The 16,126-nt window shown below is 39.4% G+C and overlaps 1 protein-coding gene across 1 annotated transcript in view; it reads left to right on the top strand.

Moving 5' to 3' along the window:
- Positions 1-9,864, top strand: part of SLC9A9 (solute carrier family 9 member A9) — a 171,430-nt gene extending 161,566 nt beyond the window's left edge. Inside the window, exons 15-16 of the mRNA XM_063408187.1 lie at positions 7,944-8,049; positions 8,565-9,864. Coding sequence (XP_063264257.1) covers positions 7,944-8,049; positions 8,565-8,786 — 328 coding nt within the window. The 3' untranslated portion in view covers positions 8,787-9,864. The remainder of the gene's footprint in view (positions 1-7,943; positions 8,050-8,564) is intronic.
- The last annotated feature ends 6,262 nt before the right edge of the window (positions 9,865-16,126 follow it).

Here is a 16,126-nt window from a genome sequence, read left to right as displayed (position 1 = left end):
TGTTTGGAAACACTTGCTCACATTATTCCCTTGATACCCTCTACTTCCACCATTCTCCTGGTCCAAGGTTCCCCTGTTACAGGGCAGAGACACTACATACAACCACTGCTATCCTCAGGAGTTGTCTTGGTGCAGATTCATTTTACCTGACATAATTTATTGATGAAAGGTTTCTGAAAGCTTTCACTTGATTTGAATCAGACCTTCTCTGCTCTCCTCTGTGACTGAAGTAATTGACTTGATCAAAAACAATTTGTACTTGTACTTCACTGCATTTAATTTTTAAGGTTTATTCTCCCTGCACCCTGCAAACGATTAGATTTGTGGTGCCACTGGTATTAAACTGTCATTAGCAAGGGGTGTAACCGCTGCCAGTCCTCATTCCTCACACATCTGCTTTCTGGAATACCTCTCTGCCAGATGCTGATGCCAAGGACAATCTCATGAAACAATCTTTCACACAGAGTGCAGAAACCCCTGCTAACTTGCCTGTGCTTCTAAATTAGTTCCCTCTGCCAGCACCAGGCTTCGAGTGCTTTATACAAAAGCTGCACTTCAAGTGAAGAGCTTCAAAATGATCTCACCTGTGGCAGCTGGCACAGAGACTTTCTAAGGCTTGAAGGGTCTGTGCACAGCCAGGTCACAAGAGTGTTTTTCCTTTCTAATGCAACAATTTATCTTATTCATACCAATGGTATCTCCAGTTCTGTAATCATGTTAAATGTACCATATGGAGCAGTTCCTTTTCTGCAGGAAAATAAACCCTATTGCCAAGCTACAGGCAGAGCAGTTTTGGAATTTCCTGAGAAATTTCTAAGCCTTAAAACATGCCAGGAAATCCTTTTAAGTTTTCCGAGGTCAAACTTCTTTTTATGAATCCCATGTTCACTCAGATTTTCACTAGCTTAACATTTTTGAAGTTTTTGCTAGGTTTGGTGTCATATTTATTACACAGAAATCTATATGTTTATCTTCCTTTTTCTTCTAGGTGTATTTACTGTAGTATTTTCTAATTATAAAAATGGATGCCTTTTATACACTCCCAGTTTCTTTGGTGTGGAGGACATTGTGTTTGATTCCTTATATTTTGCCTTAGGAATTCTATATTATCATATTCTAAAATGAGATTCATTTCACCAAGTTTTGGATACTTAATTATTAGGCATCTAAGTCTAATTTCATTTTCTGGACTGTTTTACAGTCAATAAAGGGAAAGAAACTCATCCTAATCTCAATTCATTCCAATTAGTCTTGTCCTGCAGTGCTGGAGTTAAAGGTCTTGGATGTGGCCATTTCTCTTTGCTGATGAAAAAGTGAGTCCTGAGCATCGATGTGATTAAACCAACAGTCTTACCTATTTACTGTGTGTAGATGACTCTTATGCATCTCTGGTGGTGCTGTTGAGTTAGTTGTACGTTTTTTGGTATTTTTCATTTGTTTGAGCTTTTGATTTTAGTGATGGTAGTGGTTGTTTTGTTTAGGGAGGTTTGGGAGGCTATTTTGAGGAGCAGTTGTTGGTTTTTTGTCAGATGAAGAGTCATTTTCTTGTTACTATACAACTGATAGCAGAGAAGGTTTTTTCTTCTACTCTTTATCTGCCTCACATAGTCTGGATCTTCCAAGCCTCTTTCTAATGTTAATTTGTCCCTCCATATATTCTTTTTTAACCTTATATGAGTATTCTTACATCCTTTGCGTGTTCTATCCTTCTATTTTCAAGAGTAGCTGCATTACCACTTATCAGTTATATAAGCAGGTTTCCTTTTAGGTCTGATTTTTACTTACATGGAGGCGTTATATTCAGGATATAATAGACTTCAAATAACTTGAGTAAGATGTCTCAATTTTCTCCTCTGCCTCAGGGAGCTATCAACTAAGACTCTGGTCTGCAAATACCCCAGACATTTTACTCAGCACATGGAAGAGAACAAGCCACTCCTCAGTCTGCAGCTGCTTCGATATAAAAAGATGTGACTAAGATCAGTTCCACTAACTTCCTCCATTTTGCCCACATCTCTACAATGGTTCCAGTTTCAAAGTTGAAAGCAGCAGACTTTTAGCCCTATTCTGCAAAAGAGCCAGAGTTAATTCTTACAGTCTGACATTACATCTGGATCTGGAATTTAAGTCAGACAGACTTCCCTGTAAATACGCATTGAACCAGATTTTGTTAATACTGATTTTCACTACTCTCCCTTCTTTCAGACACAAGAAAGTCAAAGACAGAAAAAATGTTTTTAAAAACAGAGACCTGATGATTTGATTTTGCAGAGCTACAGTGTAAGCACTTTTATCCTCAATTGTTTAATATTTGAAGTTAAAATAGTAGAAGGACTTTTTAGGGGTTTTTTAAATCACTTCTTGAAAAGATTAAAAAATGTCACAAAGAACTAGAACAGAATTTGCTAGTAACAGCTATAAGTTAAAATTAAAATATCATTTATACCAGATTTAGTGATTCCTCCTCAGCTTTCTCCACAGTGCAGATTGACTTATCTTTACATGTTAAATCACCGTAGATCTCACAGGCTTTTCAAACACACATCTGTTATTCTAACAATTAAATGTAACGTAACCATTGCCCAATTTTTCAACCACTCTAAACTGATAACTCCCCGTCCTCTACAAATTCCATGGTACACGAGAGCCTGTACAGCATCCTCTCTTGCAAGAGCCAGGAGGAAAGCTCCCTTTAACACACCTCTCCTCCCCTGGGGCATTTTAATCTGCTGTACATGCACTGCAGAGCTGGCGATGTCTCTGCCTCCCCAGATCAGCCATGCACACAAGCTGTGCTCTACAGCACCCAAATAATCTCAGTCAGCTGCTAGCAGGGGTCAGCCACATGCACAACTCAGCCACAGAAAAGTTTCATGGTTTGCCTGCTCCCACTCAAACGCTACCAAAATGGAAATGTTTGCTCTGTAGGCTAACACATAACTCATATCAAATCATCCTTTAAAAAAACAACACACACAAACTGAACTCTAACAAAGAGCAAAATGTGAGTTCTCCTTATTACAGAAAAGAGATTGAAAAATATAGAAGTGACATCTTTACATTCATACCTTTCATAATTTTATTTCTTCATAAACACAACAAAAAGTAATATTGAAAACTTGAAAATAATCTACAAATTCAGAGTCCAAAATATTCACAAAAAGGACACTAAAACAAAAGGCTGCAAAGCTCAAGAAATCTTAAAATCATTGCACAAAGGATGGATTTGGGGAGTGGTGACATTAACTTCTGAATCTTAAGATTCATGCCTGCAGCAGAAATATAACACCTAGCAGTAGAACAGCAAACAACATATGTAACAAATGCACACATACAGCAGTCTGATATAAGAAAACATCCTCTGAAAACTTGTTCTATGTCATTTTGATTAGCATCACAAGAATTCCTATACTTTAGGCCTTTTTAATAGTAAATATAATGTGAGCATATTTTCCTTGGAGGAGGATGGGGTTGCCTTCAGTTGCAGAGCCCCCACTACGTGATGAGGGAAAAGGCAAACCATCCTTTGGCCCAAATGCAGGGCTCTACAGAGCTGCCACGTGTATTTCCACCAGGGACCACACCTGCTGCTTTGTTGAGGGGGGTGGGTGAGGTGCTTGGGTTTGAATTTTTTTTGTTGTTGTGTTTGGTTTATTTTGGTTTATGGGTGGTTTATAAGCAAGTTATTTCTCTCTTACTGTGATATTTTTCATAGCAGAGCCACAGTTGGACCAGGAGTCTGCTCCTCTAACAAAAGGAAAGTGAACTCTGAAGTCCAAGTCTAAATAGTCCCAGCATTTCTGCCGGAATTTCTTTCCCTATTTGAACAGTCTTAAAGGTGTAGAACTTAATACCCAGCATATACAGAACAGGCAATTGGGGATACAAGCATCATAAAGTCACCCTAGAACAACATGCTAATGCTATTTTATCAGAAAGACTGTGATTTTCAATACTAAACATCCTCAAAGTTTGACAGAACATGTCAACCAAAAGTATCGCAGAAATTTTTAGGTTCTGATTTTTTATCCTCATATTAAGTCAAAACTTTTTTACATCTTCAATTTTCTGTATGATGGAAAACCTAAACATTCTGCAATATGGCTAATGGCAGTAGTGGTTCTCCTCAGTTTTACCTGAGACTTCTCACTTTAAAATGTTCTTTCTGGTTACCTGTATCTTTGTGAAGCAGGAGCTATACAGGACCAAGACTTCCATAACAGATGTTTGTTTCAGACAATGTTAAAAAAAAAGGAAAAGATCACAATTCCATGGTTTGATTCCTGATAAATTCTCATGAGATTATTTTTAAATACATTGCACTTAGAGCAAAGAGGATATCAGAGCAGTCAAACTCAGAATAGGCAGATGCTGAACCAGGACTGAGGAAACAGATTTAGGTATTAAGCCTGGTGTCAGCGAGATGGAAAGGAAGAAAAACTGTGCCTGGCAAGAGTGAAACTGCCTGGGCAAAGGGATGGTCAAACAGCAGTGAGGCAAACCAGGGTAAACATTCCTGGGTATTTTGTAGCAATTGGAGGGCACAGACTCTGCTATGCAAGCAAAGCCAGTTTATTACACTAATCACCAGTATTTAGAGTTCTCTAATGTCCATACAAAATCTTCCACTCAGACCCCTTGCCCCTGTTCCCTTAGCAACACAATCTTTTCAGTTATCAAGTCCCTGTTACATTCTTTTGCACCAGCCATGTCCTTGTTACATCTTCTCAGAGCAGTCAGAATGACCAGACATGATGTCTTCACTTTTGTTCTTGCCTTGAGTTTATCTATCCCACAGCTTCCACCACTGTACCAAGGCCAGGATTTCTGTGGCACTCTCCAGCCCAGCTTCTGTGGCTGTCTGATCTTCCACAGTATGTGAACTGAGAGCAGGAGCTGGGACATCAATGGGAAAATGGGAAATTGATTATAAAAGCAGGGCATGATAACATCCCTGCATTATATATGGATTAAAATTCTATGCACGTGCCTATACTGCATCCTTAATCCAGTTTCACACCTCAGCAGTTGCCACCTCTCCAGTATTAACAACATTCTTTAACCCAGGCTGCTGTATGGCACAGATGTGCAGGTGGGCAGTGCTGCCCAGGGAGGGCTGAAGTGCAGAGCAGTGCTGCCCTGCTGTCTTCTCCCCAGCCCTGAACTGGGCAGGCGAGAATTTGGTCCGACTGGAAATTCCCAGTTACGCCAAGAGGTTTGCACTTAGTTTCTTCCAATTTTTAAAGCAGCCCTAGTGCAGCACCTACCTTTTTCTATTACACTATTTAAATTACATCTCCCTGGAGATGAAACCAGAACAGCTGGAGTGTGATAAGGCTTCTTGCCAGCCTTGAAATGCTGTAGGACCCACATCTGATTTGCTTTTGAAATGCCAGCACTGCATATAGATTTTTTCTCACTCTTTTATGCTGCCCTAAACGATGTGATTATGTCTGTAATACTATAAAGCAACTGTGTCAACAATAAAGAGGAAACATTTATGGCATAGGTTATTAAAACAATGAGAAATAGGCCAGTGCAATTTAAGTTCTTTGAGTGGGCTGAATAATAACTAGTTAAATAAGGAACAAGGATAAATAATTTATTACAGAATCAACACAACAAGCACAAGAAAATTGTATTCACTTTAAAATGCATCTCAAGAGGCTTCAGAGCAGAAGCATGGACAACACACAATGAATGTATCAGAGCAAATGCAAAATGAAGGGGATTTAGAGAACCTGTTGCAAAATGGAGTAATCACTCAACTTCAGAATATCCACATACCTAAACACCAGCCAGTTAAACACACCAGACAAAAGTTTCTGCTAAAAGTAGTAGTGGCTCAAGAGACTGAAGGTTACTGTGGTGGCTGGGTGGATTGTCTGCTTTAGCACACAGCCCCTACTAATGTGTGGTCAAAGCTCTGTGCAAGCTTGGGCACAAACAGGACTCATTTCTACAGAGTGGGATAAAAGCTCATTAAGAAATTATAAGGCTGCTTACAAGGCCTAACTCAGACATCATCAGATTAAGAAAGGTAGAGCAATGCTCATCTTCAATTACTTATTCTGAACAAGAATGAAAGAACAGAGCAGACAGAACTCAATATAATCAAATGCAACTTCCCTTACAAGCCTGTATTTTTCACACTCAGTCTGACAACTCAGTTCAAACAATTCAAGTTGTTCGTAATAACAAAGCAAATATTTCCAAAGATTAAAAACCTAGAATTAGGCTTGTATTTCCATTTTTGGCCTTTTAATTAGGTTTTTCTGAAGTGCTGAAAACAGAGCAGCTCTAATTAATAGCTTTCATACTTTGCTTTTTAATAATAGCTCTTAACAGTCTGGCACTTTGGAGGTTTCTGATAAAATTGGGAATGGATCAGAAAAGATTGTTTGGCTTGATTTTACTCTAACAGAAATGAGACAAATCTAAACTTTCCCTACACAATTAGATCTCATGAGATTCTCACCTTGATCATGGTTCTTAATAATTTATATTAAGATCTCACTATCTTTTCTGAAGTAGACTCAATTTTCCACACAAACTCAGTATATGACCTTGGATGAAGAAATCACCCAATCTTCTAACAGATGCAGCTTAACTTTTAAAAATAAATACAAAATGTGCAATTACAAACACTACTATAGAACAATTTCCATACCTGTAGTGTATAGGACACAGCAAGTTATTTAGGCTTTCAATTTTTAACTGAGATCTGAAGCATATTTTACATTTCTTCAGGACAAAGAATTTGTACTTTGTGTGTAAAGCAGTGATACCATAAACAGCCAACAATGAAAGAGAAGGAGGCACTGGTGTGGACAGGCCCAAGACTCAGTGTTCCTTTCTCAGTACTTCCACAATATTGCTGCAGAACCTGAATCACTACTGCTGCATTTGTTCCTTTCTTGTTTAAGGAGGCAGGCAGAACGATTGGGGAAGATGGCACAAGCAAGAAGGCAAGAGAAAGGAGCAGGGGAGAGAAAGTGGGATGACAAATCAATAAAGTAAATTTTCCCTAGCAGCAAAAATAGCTGACAGATCCGCTTCCCAAAGAACGCTAAAAATTACTTTGTGAGTAAAAGTAGCAGAGAAGATAACTCAACTTGAAGGACTCATGGGAGAGCTGTTATTGACAGATACACAGATGATGTAATTGCTCAAGATGAGCAGGTTTTCCTTTTATCTCAATAAAGCACTTCTGGGTGAAAAGATTGGAAAGACAGGTGTAAGACAATAGCATAAAGCCTGTTCCTAACTTACATAATTTTGTATAAAGAAGAGTTGGTGTATGAAGTGGAAAAGAAATGCATTGAATGCTGAAGATAAAGTATTACAGAGAACAACTTACATACACTCCCAGTGAAAATGGAATGTAATATTTGATGAAATGTACTTTTTCTGTTGAAGAAATGCATTGATTTTCCAAAAGACTAAATACATGTGTTTAAGAAAACATTTGCTACTGTTCTTATATAAATTAGCTGATAGAATGGCATCTTAAGTTGTCCTGTTTATTCTTCTACATCTTGCTCCAAGAGTGATTTCTTATGCAATTTGATCAGGAGACAATCTAGTATACTCTTCCTGCATTTCAGCTTCTGCTGCATTATGTATCCCACGACATTCCCTCCAGCCATTCTGGCACCCTTTCAAGACAGGTTTTGAGCATCAAATGGTTTGGGGTTTGGGGGAGTTTTTAGGGTTTTTTTTTCCTGTTACTGAAAAACATTAGACTAGACTGATGACAGGTGAATATATGCAGCAATGGGGGTGGGGGAGGATAAAGAGATAGTATTTTCTATATTTCCATTTAGTTAGATGATTTTCTTGTGCTTTAAAATGAAATTTCTTACTATAAGAGCAAGAACATGCTCAGAGCAGTATGTTGCCACCGATATCTCTGTGCAAATATTCTTTAACAAACCTCACAGATATCTAAAGCCTCTCTTAACCCACACTGGGCCACCTCTCACATCAACGTTACCTGAATGGTGCAGCCCTGTTGCCAGGCTTCTGACCAGCCCCAGTGCCTATGGGGTAAGTACCCAGCTTGGTTAATTGTGTTCAAAATTGTGTCACTTGTGTTGGCCAAAACCTGTCACTTTAGACTGAACACTTCAGCAAAGTCCCTTTTCTGAAACTTTTTTACTTTTAATGCTAAGAATTATACAATCTCTTCAGTTGTGAAGAAGACAAGGTACACTTTCATGAATAGCCACTAAATACTATGAGTTTCAAATGTGAGTGATATATTCTAAATAACTTATCCAGATGCTCAAAGTATTGGCTACCCATGAGCACTGTTTAAGCACTGAAATTATCTAAAACATCTGAAGGGTAGGTTATGTTTCTCAATGCTGCTTGAGAGCAGAACATGGTAAGCAACTATTGGCTTTAATCATCAAGATGGTAAATGAACACCTGAGAAAATAAGCAAGTAATGAAATAAAGTGAAAGTGAAATTGCATCAGAGTTGCTGTTGATTTAAGCTTTAACAAAGATCTCCCTCAGGAGTCTCTCTTCCACAGATTTTTTTCTTTGTTTGAATACAGGATCAACTGAAGGATGGCGACACAGTTTATATCATCAATAATGATGAATTGACCGAAAACTGTGAATTGTCTGCTCACATTCCGGTGCCAGCACAGGACAGCACAGGCTCCACCCAGGCTACAGGCAAGGAAGATATTCAGGAAGGAGACCTAGGATTAGGAGGATACAAGCTCCAGCTTCAACACACTGCAGGTCAACCACAGAAGAATTCATTGGCATGAGCAGTGTAATGTTAATCACAAGAAAGAAGACTAACACAAAGAAACAAAAGATCCTGTTGTGTGAACAAGAGGTCAGAAAAAAATGTACTAAGCACAAAAATCAAAGAAAATTTATATTTCAGCAACTAAATGCCTGCTCCTCCCAGGAAAGCAGTTCGCTATCATATCCATATATCTACAACCATAGGCAGGTTTTATAACTGCAGCAGTTTTTAGTATAAAGACATAGGGCAGTAGCAGCCCACTGGAAATCCATTCCAGTAATGTTTGGTCTCAGCACTTGATTGTACTGTGCCCCTTACGTGTACACTGGCCTTTGAATATTGCTTAGAGTCTTCAATAAGTTGAAATGGAGATATAGCTTCCTAACATTCATGCTTACATGATGACAGCTCTTTTCTACAACTGGTCCTAACAAGATCCACACATAACTGCTCAGTAGCTTTTACATTTATAAGGAAGAAGCAGAAGATTCCTTATCCAAGGAGTATGTGATCTAAAAATGCTTAAAGCATGCACTGCAGCACTTCAATCTTGATAGATAAAGCTCCTTCATGCTCACAGTATAGACTGTTCCTGATTTTCAGCCAAATATTTGCTTTCTAAATGCACTTTATATAGCCTGGTCCACAGAAGGTTTCACAAGGCTGCCACAAACTGAACACTGACAGTAGAAGACCTCGAGGTATATGAAATCAGCAACAAACACCCCTCATGGCAGCACTGAATGGCACAACCACTATTTAAACCCTGCAGCTATTCCACAAGGCATTTGTCATTGCAGCTCGGCAACACGCAAAGCTTAAATGGGGGAAAGGTTTTCTTGCTTTGAAAGATCATTCTAAACATATGCTTTGATTTAAGAAGTCCAATGTGTCTCTTTTTTACTGTTTAAGAAGAGAGGTTTCTAATCAACACTGAAATCAATCTAAATATTTCTGTGAAACAGTTATATCTCCTGACTGCCTGCTCCAAGGATAAATTTGACTGTCTCTCTACTTACGCTGGGCACTCAGTGTTACACCAAAAATGAGGACTGTGGTGGTTAGATACAAAAGGAAAAAAAAAAAAAAAACAACCCACAAGAGAGGGGTATCAAAGTGTTCATTGTCCTGCATAAACACAGTAAAAGGATGACCAACTGCTCAGCCATACATACAGCTGGCTGCCATATACTACCACGCATTAGTACAGACCAGCTTTGGCACACAGCAGCAAAGCAGTGCAGAACCAGGGATAGAGCCAGGCTTCTGTTGGTAGAGCATGTGCCTTTCCTCACAGCAGAAGTTTCAACTAACTACGCATGATGTCATCCCTACTAAGAAAGTCAAATCATCAGGAGTTTTTAAGGAAGATCATTCTTAGTATACAAAGACAATGGGCAAGAAGAAATTTGTGATCTTAAAGAATAAAAATCAAACTGTCTCTATTAAAAGTCCTAAAGATGGATAGGTCTTCATTTCACCTCAAATAAAACTTAAAATACAAATGTTATCAAGTTTTAGTCCTTCTTTTCCAGTGTAATTAATTTCTGGTTGTATGTGACTCTAGAACAGCCATTTAAAGCATAAATTTGAACACAATGGAGATGTATGTGCTGTTAAAAAAGATCAGAAGCTTAAACTGGCATTTTATTTTGTCCTAAATTCTAATTAAGGATCTTCAAAGGGCCTTAATCCCCATGTGGTTTAAAACAAATAATATTCAGGCATGATAACAAGTTCTTAGAAGAACAATTGAATTTCCAACTCTGTGTTTTGCTTTGTTTAGCTGCATGGGCTGGAAAAAGATGTACAGCAGCTTGCAAGAAGGGATGGGGAATGGGTAAAGAGGGAGGGTTTTGTGGCCAAGTGCTGGGAGACAGCAGAGAACAGAGGAAGGAGAAGCAGGCAGAGGGACACTGGAGTGAGGTGAAGATGTGGCAACACAGCAAGAAGCTCTTGGGGTAGGTGCTAACACCATCCTGACTTCAGCAGCCATTTTCTGGTTTCAGGCTTTGCAAGTATTGAGGGCGTGTTACCAGGCTACTAAGTTTCTTGGAAGCATGGATTCCAGTCCCTAGATTATACTAGAAATCAATAAACTGCTGTGGTATAATGAAGATGCAAAGCTGTTTTTCACAACTGTGACATGAACTGGAAATTACAAGCTCTTCAATAGTTTTGCTCTTAGATTCTACTCTGAAATGCATCCTGAAGCATACTGCACAGGGGCTGGCTGATTTATTTATTGTGTCTGTGTCCAGGTTTCTCACATTTGACAAGGATAAATGGAGAGCTCTGGGGTCTGAAATTCTCCATTTATAAAAAAAGTCTGCAACAAATACTTTACACACTGTTCTACCCCTATGCCTTAAAGGACTACTTTACTTGGTAGAGAAAGTCATCCCTTATGACAGACCAGTCATAGTCAACTTCACATCTTCACAGGTCAGATTTTTATGTTAACACTACCAAAGAGGCTGGATCAGTGGTCCCAGCAGGAAGGGCATTTACCATCTGGGATCATGCTCAGCAACCAAAGTATCATTGGCTTTTAGGAAAATTAGCAGTATGGGTTGCAAGCACACCTGAAGCACCTGCTAACTGGCAATAAGAGTCTCAGTTGACCATTACACTCACCATTTCCCTATTTTACAATACTCCTTTCATGACACACAGCTCAAGAGAGTTATAACATTAGAACAAATGATATATTTGTATTCAAGAAAAAATTACTGACAACTAGTAATTCTGCATGACTGTTTAAACAGGGTAATGAATGCTAAGAGAGGCCTTTAATGTTAATTTACGGTTTATACACTGGAGATTTAAACTACTCAATATCACACAGTGTTTCACTGAAAATGCAAGTCACTCATGATAAATGCAAAGCTATTCCTTCTATCTGACAATCTAATAAAACACTGCTTGGAAAATGAAACGTAATATATACACTGTCAAAAATGTAGTGACTGCATATTCAGAATGAAGGCCAAAATGTGAGGCAAGGTGGAAATCTGGAATACTGCTAAACCTTTCAGGTTTCAGAAGTAGTAACTCACAGTTTATACAGAACTAGGAAGAGCATTTTGCTAAGTTTGAAAGCAGTGGAACAAATCCTGGCTATACAGCAGAGTCAGTCCAAAAAGACACTGTATTGAAAATATCAGCTAACTATGATAACTTTCACAGAGACATGCAATATTTGGTAACCTCACTGAAAACAGAGGCACTGGAAGTAAACACTTATGTTGATGTGTTAAAAGCTTAAACTTTTCAATATTAATGACAATAGGGCTATCACCAAACTGATGAACCCTGTGTATAACTTCACCCAGGAAATTAATTGCCTTGAAGCCCTGAGAGCAACTTTTCATCTAGCAACTTATTGAAGTGCCTTGCTGAGCTGAAGGAAAGGAAAGACATTTCCTTTCTTCCTCTGTATTTTGCTATCAGGCATCAAGAAATGAGAGCCCCGTAACACTGAGGGCTGTGTACATTTGGGTACAACATAAATGCAGCAATAATCAGATCTGTATTTTAGATGCACATGAGCATTACACGTGTTTCTAAAATTCTTTGTTTTCACAGACATTGAGAATTCTTAGGAAACAAATATTAACTATAAGCTTCAGAGAACCCAGACAATATTCTGAAAGCCACTGCAGAGATTGGAAAATACTACTTCCAACTCAGCATATTTTGTGATTCTATACTTCTAAACACAAAATTGTTTTTCCCCTACTTCCTTCTAACAAAGTGGAAAATAGCCTTTTTTGATATCTTAAAGCAAACCAGTTCTGAGCATTTTAAATAACTTAATACAAGGAAGCTCATCTCCAGCAATATAATCCCAACAGACATGAGTTCTGCTTGGTGAACTGTAAAGGACTTGTCAAAATTTTATTTAAGAAACTGTCTTTCAGAACTTGAAAGTTCTCCAGTTGACCCAAATTTCCTAAGCAAGTATTAATTTATCCCACAGCCTTGGTCCCAATACCTATCCATTTTCAGATCATGAAATCCTGTCCTTCCTTGGGCTCAGCAATTAGTTTTTGTGGTAGATATTACTGCTCAGGAGAGTCAGACAAAACATGTTTCCTTGAAACTGATTTATTGGTGTTTTGGTGTTTTTGCTCGTGGTAATCCACACATTTTTTTACATCATGATCACACAGAGTGCAAGTTTCTGAACAGTACAAAAGAAAACTTTGCCAATATAGTCATCGTCTCTCTCTTTATTCATGCTATTAAGTGATTAAAGGAATAAGACAGCCTAGTGCAGTGATCAGCCAGGTGAATATCCCCTTCAACAGCCTTGTGGTGCAAGTCACACTTCCAGTCTTAAAAATGCCTACTGAACATCCTGGCAGGTGTTTAAAAATGCAGACTAATTCTTTAAAAACCAAAACAATGCCAGTCAGCCCCATGGTGGCAATCTATGGCCCAGGTTTGTTTTCCCTCTGTGAAAAAGACTTTTCTGTGGTTACCCCAAGGTGTGTCAGTTGTCCATCTCCAGCTTTGGCTCTGCTCCCAACAGCTCCTTGGCACCACCAGCACGGGCCCACTGCAGCTCCAGTGCTAGAAAAGCCACCAGCCAAGACTGTCTCATACCTCCATGGAATTCAGCAGGAAAAACCCAGAGGCTTCGGGTTTCCAGTCAGGAAACTGGAATTCCAATCCTTCCAGCTTTCCCAGTGTAAACCACCACGCTGGCTTCCTCCCACCCTGCAGCCCACCCTGGCTCTGGGCAGCCTCCCCTGCACACACCAGGGGAGACAGTGAGGGCTGCACAAGCTCTGCTGCACGACCTGCAACAGGAATGGTTCTGCTTACAAATAGACCTTTTTTGCCACCAGTGTCAGAGCAGAAGCTACTTTTTCCCCAACTAATTCAGTGTTACTGGTCAACATTATTACCCTACAAAAATCATATCTGAGGTATGGAAGAACAAATATTGTTTCAGGCCTCAGAGGCTCCCAAATCTGAGCACATCAAATCAACATCATCCTTCTGAGGACCCAGCAGAGCTTGAAATTCTGGTGCAGGAAGCCAGTAGAGAATATCCAGGAGTGTTTTCCAGCTACTGTTCTACATCATTGTTTACCACAAAGCTGTCTGCTTCTGGTGTGCTACAGCAAAAGCAGATGAACATAAAAAAATACAGGTACTTTATTGAATAAGGACTTTAGACTAGATGGAGCCTTACACCTAACAAGCTAAACACTGAAAGAAATAATCTTATGCCATGATAATAGACATCATGCAAGTCTGGGACAAGTTATATATAAGTGAATTGAAACAGGATAATATTCCATAAGCATAATGAGATTTCTTATTCCAGAGGTAAAGTAACTTTAGAATGCATGCCTGACTGGAAATGAAAATATAAAGGAGAAAACTACATGAATAAATGAATGATGAAGAAAGGAAAGGGGGAACAAGGGTGGAAAGAAGCAGTGCCAAGGAGATTCAAATGGAAAAAGATCAGAAAGATATTCATAGCAACTGCAGGCTAAAACCCAAATTAAGCAGACTGAGAAACTAAGGATTATCTCAAAGAACACTCCTAAAAACTTTACTGAGCCACAGATAGCCCTGACACTACTATATTGAAAACCTTAGGCATGCCACAGACTTAAAGGCAGGAACAGCTACCAGCTGAAAATTGACCAAATTTAAAGAAAATTAAGAAAAAAGACCGAAGCTGAAAGGCTAATCCTCCAATAGCCCTGTTGGGAAGCAATAAGTGCAACACAAGCCTTATATTTGTAGAAGGATAGAAAAATGACTGAAGATGTAAGTTCTTCAGGCCTCTTATTTCATCTCTCCCTCCTTTACCAGCTATTCATTTTCTTCACCCAGTTGTCTCTTACACCTTCCCTGTTTTACCTTTAAGATGAAAACTTTACTTTTCCCATCCCTTGAGCTAATAAAATTATGAAGTTCTATTCTCCCTTTGCATGATATTCATACCCAGCATAATTTTAAATAGGTCTTTGAAAAGAAACTAATGTGATGCAAGAATGCATGAATTGTGTAACTTCTACCCCAAGCAGTGATTGGGCTCAAAATCAGGGGGTCAAACACATCACAATATCCTTGAGGCACTTCTCCATCACTGCAGATGCTAAGAGCAAGACCTCACAGATTTTTAACTACAGGAACCCGGAGGGGGAAAAGCCCTTAAGGAAAGCTCCAGAGCCATTCTCAGTGAGGCTGACGTGAGCTTTTCAGTGCCAGGTAGCAACATCATACGAGCACTGTGTCTGCATGGCTTTATCTCCCAGAGGGGGCCCAGCACACAGCAAGAGCACCAACACACATCCTACATCCAAACCCTGTCCCTTCACCCTTTCACACATTTCCACAGCCTGGGGCAGCTCCAGGAGGGACAGCTCCCTCACCCAGCCCATGGGAGAGCTCACATTTAGCTGCAGCAAAGCAAGCAGAGGTTTCCAGCTGGCAGAGCAGGGAATGTGGTGCTGCTCTCCTGCTCTTTCGTGGTCCAGGCACGTTTTCCTGCTGGCACTCAAAGTACTGCTGCCACTGCTGATTAGAGAAGTGACTGGAGCACCTTTTCTGATGAAAGCTAATGTGAAGTGGACACTTGAGACAAGTACTCCACTTTCTGCTGAATGAACCATCAGGCCCATGCAAAAAAAAAAAAGCAAAAAAGAAAACTGCTGTTCTATTTCTTAACTGTTTTGTTTACTGCAAGAATCTGTCTACAACCACTGAGCCTCTGATATCTGCAGGCCTAAACACCAGTAATAGAGAGCTGTCAGGAACCCTCAAACTCCCTATCTTTGATTCAGAACAAGCATCCTCCTCCTCTGCATGAGCTCCCTCATATGCCATGATCTGACAGGGTTTCACACTGACCTGGTTCACAGGAAAACTGCAATGGTCTATCCCTAAACTGAAATTTTCAAGCACTGGCAGAGAACTTTAGTAAAAGGTCAGGTACGTGGATACAGATTCCCAATTCAGGTGCTCTGGGAGGGTAACTGTAAACCACAGTTGCCAAAAATGAACTTTCACCTAAAAAACCCCACATACACCTAAGAAGCACTATTGGCACATGTTTGTAACCCAAGGCAGGTATTCCAGCTGAACTTCACAAGGAATAGAACTCATATGGCTATTTTACAGAAATCTCCACCTTCTGTACATACAACTATAGAAGGAATTTGTAATATTCCTTTCTGCTCATGCAATATCCTGATTGAACAAGTAGGGACACACTTAGTGTGTACTATAAAGATACAGTCAAAAACAAAGTTTGAATGCATTTGCATGAAGCAATAATAATAAAACTTAGAAGCTTGGTATATCTCCCAACTTAATCAGGTCTGA

The sequence above is a fragment of the Prinia subflava genome, chromosome 11 (assembly GCF_021018805.1).
Source record: "Prinia subflava isolate CZ2003 ecotype Zambia chromosome 11, Cam_Psub_1.2, whole genome shotgun sequence".
Lineage (NCBI taxonomy): Eukaryota > Metazoa > Chordata > Aves > Passeriformes > Cisticolidae > Prinia > Prinia subflava.
The sequence above is the reverse complement of the archived record's forward strand: the minus strand, read 5'-3'. Positions and strand labels throughout refer to the sequence as shown.